Source organism: Gopherus flavomarginatus, chromosome 23, assembly GCF_025201925.1.
Source record: "Gopherus flavomarginatus isolate rGopFla2 chromosome 23, rGopFla2.mat.asm, whole genome shotgun sequence".
NCBI classification, from domain to species: Eukaryota; Metazoa; Chordata; order Testudines; family Testudinidae; genus Gopherus; species Gopherus flavomarginatus.
In genome coordinates, this window is record NC_066639.1 from 78,321 (window position 1) to 85,821 (window position 7,501).

The following is a 7,501-nucleotide window of genomic DNA, read 5'->3' on the forward strand; positions in this document are numbered from 1 at the left end:
TTTGTTTTCTGTGGCTCGGCCTTTTCCCATGGGGAAAAAAAAAATCTCATTGAAAAATTCCTGTTCACAGGGGATGCTCAGATCCACCCTCATGCTTCAGGGCTTTGCCCGCTTGTCTGTAGGGTCAGGAAGATTTCCGCCCCCCTCTGCCTCTCATCGGGTGCATCTCGGTGGTTATTTTTTCCAGCTTTCTCTGATGCATCAGGGCTCGGCCACGACTGGAGATGAGACGCCGGCGATGTGGGGCCAGGGACCCCTCTTTCTAATGGCCTGGCTGCTCCCATGGTCCGGGTCCAACCGATCCCCGGATTGGGGGTCAGGAAGGACTTTTCCGCCCCCCCCCAAGTCGGATTAGCAGGGACATTGTGTGGGGTTGTTTTTTTGCCTTCTGCTGCAGCCCTGGGGTGCGTCTCACCTGCCGGGGTGGGGTCATCGACTGGCGTCTTCTGGCCTCGCGGGTTGTCGAACAATCCTGCCCCCGTCCCAGGGCCGCAGGGGATGGGAACGCGGTGACGCCGGCCGCCGAGTCCGGTGCAGGGTGGGAGTGGGGATCGGGGGGGGGGTTGCAATGGGTTTCCCACCCCCCGGTCCCCACACCTAAACGTAGGCGTTCTTGCCGTAGTTGCCGACGCTGCTGGCGTCCGAGCCTCTGCGCGGGCGCTGGGGGCCGGCCCTGGGCGCCCTGTAGGGGTAGCTGAAGCTGGGGGGGGACACAAGGGGAGGGAGGGGGTCACGCACACACAAAGCCGGGCTGTTGGGGGGAGATCTCCCCTCTCTGCTCCAGGACAAGGGGGTCCCCGGGATGAAAGTCCCCCGCCCCCCCCGGTACCTCTTGTCCCGTGAGGAGTGGGCACAGCAGGAGCCCAGCAGGCAGCCCCCCCCGACGATGGCCAGCAGGGACCCGCTCCAGCCCAGGTACAGGGCCGGGCCGATCTCGTACCTGCGGGGGCGAAGAGACGGGGGTCAGAGCTGGGGGCCTCCCGTGGGGCAGGGATGGGATCCGCCCCCAGCCAGCCGGACTTACTTGGTGCCGGGGAAGAGGGGGTCGAAGAAGTCCCGGGTGATGTTAAAGGCGTACCAGGAGAGCGCCACCATCCCGCAGAGCCCTGGGGGGGGGAGACAGCGTAAGTGCCTTGGGGGGCAGCCCCACGCGCCCCCCACCACCCCGGCCCTGCAGCAGTGACTGCGCAGCGCTAGGGCAGTTCCCTGCCCCTCGGGGCCCATCGGGGGCATGGCCAGAGCACCCCACGCCAGGGCAGTGCCCTGCCCCCTTGGGGCCCATCGGGGGCCTGGCCAGAGCACCCCACGCCATGGCAATTCCCTGCCCCCTAGGGCCCATCGGGGGCGTGGCCAGAGCACGCCAGGGCAGTGCCCTGCCCCCTTGGGGCCCATCGGGGGCGTGACCAGAGCACCCCACGCCAGGGCAGTGCCCTGCCCCCTTGGGGCCCATCGGGGGCGTGGCCAGAGCACCCCACGCCAGGGCAGTGCCCTGCCCCTCGGGGCCCATCGGGGGCGTGGCCAGAGCACCCCACGCCAGGGCAGTGCCCTGCCCCCTTGGGGCCCATCGGGGGCGTGGCCAGAGCACCCCACGCCATGGCAATTCCCTGCCCCCTGGGGCCCATCGGGGCGTGGCCAGAGCACCCCACCCCAGGGCCGTGCCCTGCCCCTCGGGGCCCATCGGGGGCGTGGCCAGAGCACCCCACGCCAGGGCAATTCCCTGCCCCCTGGGGCCCATCGGGGGCGTGGCCAGAGCACCCCACGCCAGGGCAGTGCCCTGCCCCTCGGGGCCCATCGGGGGCGTGGCCAGAGCACCCCACGCCAGGGCAGTGCCCTGCCCCTCGGGGCCCATCGGGGGCGTGGCCAGAGCACCCCACGCCAGGGCAGTGCCCTGCCCCCTTGGGGCCCATCGGGGGCGTGGCCAGAGCACCCCACGCCATGGCAATTCCCTGCCCCCTGGGGCCCATCGGGGCGTGGCCAGAGCACCCCACCCCAGGGCCGTGCCCTGCCCCTCGGGGCCCATCGGGGGCGTGGCCAGAGCACCCCACGCCAGGGCAATTCCCTGCCCCCTGGGGCCCATCGGGGGCATGGCCAGAGCACCCCACCCCAGGGCAGTGCCCTGCCCCTCGGGGCCCATCGGGGGCGTGGCCAGAGCACCCCACGCCAGGGCCGTGCCCTGCCCCTCGGGGCCCATCGGGGGCGTGGCCAGAGCACCCCACGCCAGGGCAGTGCCCTGCCCCCTTGGGGCCCATCGGGGGCGTGGCCAGAGCACCCCACGCCAGGGCAGTGCCCTGCCCCTCGGGGCCCATCGGGGGCGTGGCCAGAGCACCCCACGCCAGGGCAGTGCCCTGCCCCTCGGGGCCCATCGGGGGCGTGGCCAGAGCACCCCACGCCAGGGCAGTGCCCTGCCCCTCGGGGCCCATCGGGGGCGTGGCCAGAGCACCCCACGCCAGGGCAATTCCCTGTCCCCTGGGGCCCATCGGGGGCGTGGCCAGAGCACCCCACGCCATGGCAATTCCCTGCCCCCCAAGGTCCATAGGGGGCGGATTGGGGGCATGGCTGGAGCACCCCATGCTGTGGCTATTGCCTTTCCCTCTGGTCCCGTAGGCGGCAGATTGGGGGCGTGGCCAGAGCCCCCCACACTGTGGCTATTCCCTGGCCCCTGAGGCCCATAGGGGGCAGACTGGGAGCATGGACGAAGCACCCCACACTGTGGCTATTCCCTCCCCTCCCCTCCGGGCCCTTAGGGGGCAGATTGGGGGCATGGCCGGAGCACCCCACGCCGTGGCTATTCCTGAGCCCATAGAGGGCAGATTGAGGGCGTGGCTGGAGCACCCCACGCTGTGGCAATTCCCTGCCCCCCAGGACCCATAGGGGGCAGATCGGAGGCGTGGCTGGAGCGCCCCACACCGTGGCTATTCCTGGGCCCATAGGGGGCAGATTGGGAGCATGGCTGGAGCACCCCACGCTGTGGCTATTCCCTCCCCTCCTGGGCCCTTAGGGGGCAGATTGGGGGCATGGCCGGAGCACCCCACGCCGTGGCTATTCCTGAGCCCATAGAGGGCAGATTGAGGGCGTGGCTGGAGCACCCCACGCTGTGGCAATTCCCTGCCCCCCAGGACCCATAGGGGGCAGATCGGAGGCGTGGCTGGAGCGCCCCACACCGTGGCTATTCCTGGGCCCATAGGGGGCAGATTGGGAGCATGGCTGGAGCACCCCACGCTGTGGCTATTCCCTCCCCTCCTGGGCCCTTAGGGGGCAGATTGGGGGCATGGCTGGAGCATCCCACACCGTGGCTATTCCTGGGCCCTTAGGGGGCAGATTGGGGGCGTGGTCGCAGCACCCCACACCGTGGCTATTCCTGGGCCCTTAGGGGGCAGATTGGGGGCATGGCTGGAGCATCCCACACCGTGGCTATTCCTGGGCCCTTAGGGGGCAGATTGGGGGCATGGCTGGAGCACCCCACACCGTGGCTATTCCCAGGCCCATGGCGGGCCCAGCCAGGCTCTCACCCGCCAGGATGAACATACAGCCCCCTGCAGCTGCCATCTTGCCCTTGACCTCGGGGTTCCCGTCCGCCACCTTGGTGCATTTCATCCCGACCACGCCGCAGAGGGCGGCCAGGCAGCCGAGCAGCAGGGCCGTGATCATCAGGGCCCGGCAGGCCTGCAGGTAGCCTGCGGAGAGGACAAGGATGGGAGGGATTCAATGTGGGGGAGCCGGAGGAGGGTCCGGAGCTCCCGTCTCCGTGGGGCGCGGCTCAGCTGGGTGGGCGAACGCTTGGGGACCCGTGGGGCACGGCCGGGGCACACTGTAAGAACGAGACATGACTGTGCCTCAGTTTCCCCATTGACTGTGGGGCGCATTCCATCTCCCCCTTATCTGACAGGGTCAACACAATCAAGACGGGGAGGCACTCGGGTATGTCCGTGACTGGACAGACGCGTCTCTACGCCAGAGAGAGTCAACAAACCCGCCCGCCACCCCGATACCTGGGGGCTAGTCCTCCACCCGGTGAGGGAAGAGAGGGAGAATGGGCCACGCGGTATAGGGGGCAGTTAGGGGGCTGAACAGGAGCGCGATCTGCCTCCCCAGTGGGGCTCTGCTGAGTTTGGGGGCCCTGCTAGGCCAGGGGCTTGCATGGACCCGGCAGCTGACTCGCTGGGCAGACTTGAACCCAGATGTGATGTGGGGGGGAACCTCAGAGCCGCGGAAACCGCCCGCCTCGGCAGGGACCCAGCTGGGGATGATTCGCTCCATGAGCTGCGGCCAGCGGAGCGGTTCGCTGGGCCGGGAAGCAGTAGTAGGTTGTTGCAATCGTATGCAAGGGCCACTGGGGGGAAGCTGTGATCTCACCCCCTCAGCCGGCAAATGGACTGAACTTCATGGAGGCAGCAGGAGACAACCTGACCCACAGCCCTCCCCCCATCCCTGGCTCGGACCCACCAGCCCCCACTCCCCTCCCAGAGCTGGGGGAGAACCCAGGAGTCCTGGTTCCCAGCCCCCCCTGCTCTAACCACCAGCCCCCACTCCCCTCCCAGAGCCGGGGAGAGAACCCAGGAGTCCTGGCTCCCAGCTCCCCTGCTCTAACCCACCAGCCGCCAGTCCCCTCCCAGATCCAGGGGGAGAACCCAGGAGTCCTGGCTCCCAGCCCCCCCTGCTCGAACCCACCAGCCCCCACTCCCCTCCCAGAGCTGGGGAAAGAACCCAGGAGTCCTGGCTCCCAGCCCCCCCTGCTCTAACCACCAGCCCCCACTCCCCTCCCAGAGCCGGGGAGAGAACCCAGGAGTCCTGGCTCCCAGCCCCCCCTGCTCTAACCACCAGTCCCCACTCCCCTCCCAGAGCCGGGGAGAGAACCCAGGAGTCCTGGCTCCCAGCCCCCCTGCTCTAACCCACCGGCCCCCACTCCCTGAGAAGCAAGCAGAGAGGGAGTGTGTGTGTGTGTGTAGGAGAGAGAGAACAGACTGGGAAGGAAGTGGGTTTAGAGTTGCTTAGAGAAGGGGGGTGGGGCTGGGAGCCAGGACTCCTGGGTTCTCTCCCCGGCTCAGGGAGGGGAGTGGGGGCTGGTGGTTAGAGCAGGGGGGGCAGGGAGCCAGGACTCCTGGGTTCTCTCCCCGGCTCTGGGAGGGGAGTGGGGGCTGGGGGGGTTAGAGCAGGGGGGGCTGGGAGTCAGGACTCCTGGGTTCTCTCCCTGGCTCGGGGGAGGGCAGTGGGGACTGGTGGGTCAGAGCAGGGGGGGCTGGGAGCCAGGACTCCTGGGTTCTCTCCCCGGCTCTGGGAGGGGAGCGGGGGCCTGTGGGTTAGAGCAGGGGAGGGGAGGGGAGGGGCGGGAGGCCGGAGTGGTGGGAGAGAGACGGGTGGGGTGGGAGCCAGGACACCTGGGTTCTCTCCCAGCTGTGGGGGAGGGAGCCCTGTTTGAACACACAATCACCTCCTCCAACCTCCGCCCCTCAGCTCGGGGTCCGGCCTGGCAGCGGGGTCAGGACATGGGCTGCCCAGAGGGCACCGAGCCCCGGAGCTCCGGGTGTGTCCCGCCCCCTCGGGACACCTGCCCCGGGCACTGCCTCGGGCCAGCTCGCAGCGTTTGCCCTGGCGCCGGGCCTGAGCAGGGCGGTTGCCATAAACAGGGGCTGCTCGTCCGGCTGGGGAGTGGGGAGCCAGCTAAAGCCCCCCCCCCCCGAGGCGGGGAGACGGGTCCCGGCTCTCCAGGGGGCGGGGAGGGGGGGCCGGCTCTCCTGGGGGCTCCGTGCCCGGGACGGGGAGGGGGATCCCGGCTCTCCAGGGGCTCCGCTCATGGGGCATGCAGGGGGCGGGGGGGTCCTGGCTTTCCAGGGGGCTCGGACACGGGGGTGCAGGGAGGGAGATCGCAGCTCTCCAGGGGGCTCCACGCACGGGACGCACAGAGTGTGGGGAGGGGGGTCCCGGCTACACAGTGGGCTAGGACAAGGGGGGCGGGGAGAGGGGTCCCGGCTATACAGTGGGCTCGGACACGGAGTGCAGGGGATGGGGAGGGGGGTCCCGGCTCTCCAGGGGGCTCCATGCCCGGGGCGCACGAGGCGGGGCGGGGAGGGAAATCCTGGCTCTCCAGGGGGATCCGCGTCCGGGGCGCACAGAGTGTGGGGAAGGGGGTCCCGGCTATACAGTGGGCTCGGACACGGAGTGCAGGGGGTGGGGAGGGGGGTCCCGGCTCTCCAGGGGGCTCGGCGCACGGGGCGGGGAGGGGGCCCCCGGCTCTCCCGGGGGCTCGGCGCACGGGGCGGGGAGGGGGCCCCCGGCTCTCCAGGGGGCTCGGCGCACGGGGCGGGGAGGGGGCCCCGGCTCTCCAGGGGGCTCTGCGAACGGGGCGGGGAGGGGGCCCCGGCTCTCCAGGGGGCTCGGCGAACGGGGCGGGGAGGGGGGCCCCGGCTCTCCAGGGGGCTCGGCGCACGGCGCGGGGAGGGGGGCCCCGGCTCTCCAGGGGGCTCGGCGCACGGGGCGGGGAGGGGGCCCCCGGCTCTCCAGGGGGCTCTGCGCACGGGGCGGGGAGGGGGGGTCCCGGCTCTCCAGGGGGCTCGGCGCACGGGGCGGGGAGGGGGCCCCGGCTCTCCAGGGGGCTCTGCGCACGGGGCGGGGAGGGGGGGTCCCGGCTCTCCAGGGGGCTCGGCGCACGGGGCGGGGAGGGGGTCCCGGCTCTCCCGGGGGCTCGGCGCACGGCGCGGGGAGGGGGCCCCCGGCTCTCTAGGGGGCTCTGCGAACGGGGCGGGGAGGGGGCCCCGGCTCTCCAGGGGGCTCGGCGCACGGGGCGGGGAGGGGGGCCCCGGCTCTCCAGGGGGCTCGGCGCACGGCGCGGGGAGGGGGGTCCCGCTTACCGGACAGAGCCAGCATGGAGGGGAAATCCCGGCAGTTGTAGACGCCGGTGGAGTCGGTGGCGCAGCTCTGCCAGAGGTTCTCGAAGAGGGTGGAGGTGGTGATCACGCTGCCGTCCACCGTGGACACCCGCCAGTAGCTGTTGGGCAGCGTCACCCCCAGCAGCCCCCAGCCCAGCGTGCCCAGGAAGAAGCCCCCCGCCTCCACCGCCGCGGCCATGGCGCGCTGGGAGCGGAGCGGAGCGGAGCGGAGCGCACGGGCAGGGGCGCACGGAGCTGGGGCGCACACGCAGGGCGAGCGGCGGATGGCTCAGCCCGGAGCGGCCCGCCAGGTAAAGCCACCGGCGGCCTGACGTCAGGGCGGGATAACGGGGCCGACGGCGGCTAACGGGGCCGGGAGGGGGCTGGGTTGTGCACTGGCTGCCTGGATCTCTGGCTCGCTGCAGCCCTGGCTGGGTGTGTGTGTCCCCTCCCCCAGCTATCAACGTGCTTAGGCCTCGCCTGGAGCTGGGGGTGGAACCCAGGAGTCCTGGCTCCCAGCCCCCCTGCTCTAACCACCCGGTCCCACTCCCCTCCCAGAGCTGGGGAGAGAACCCAGGAGTCCTGGCTCCCAGCCCCTGCCTCTGGGAGGGGGGTGGGGGCTGGTGGGTTAGAGAGGG

At 71.2% G+C, this 7,501-nt stretch overlaps 1 protein-coding gene across 1 annotated transcript; it reads right to left on the minus strand.

The window, feature by feature from the left end:
* Positions 1 to 7,062, minus strand: CLDN15 (claudin 15). Its single transcript, XM_050933197.1, has 5 exons — positions 6,846 to 7,062; positions 3,510 to 3,674; positions 1,025 to 1,106; positions 830 to 940; positions 1 to 700 (listed from the first exon to the last, which is right to left on the minus strand). Exons 1-5 carry the CDS (start codon positions 7,060 to 7,062, stop codon positions 598 to 600), a joined length of 678 nt encoding a protein of 225 aa, XP_050789154.1. The 3' UTR covers positions 1 to 597.
* Between the last annotated feature and the right edge of the window lie 439 nt (positions 7,063 to 7,501).

What these genes read in the sequence shown, in the direction of transcription:
- CLDN15 (XM_050933197.1), bottom strand. Translation starts at nt 7,062, where the DNA reads ATGGCCGCGGCGGTGGAGGCGGGGGGCTTCTTCCTGGGCACGCTGGGC. An exon ending in CTCCATGCTGGCTCTGTCCG is followed by an intron (nt 3,675 to 6,845) that starts GTAAGCGGGACC and finishes TCCTCTCCGCAG; the next exon opens with GCTACCTGCAGGCCTGCCGG. An exon ending in CTGTATGTTCATCCTGGCGG is followed by an intron (nt 1,107 to 3,509) that starts GTGAGAGCCTGG and finishes TCCCCCCCCCAG; the next exon opens with GGCTCTGCGGGATGGTGGCG.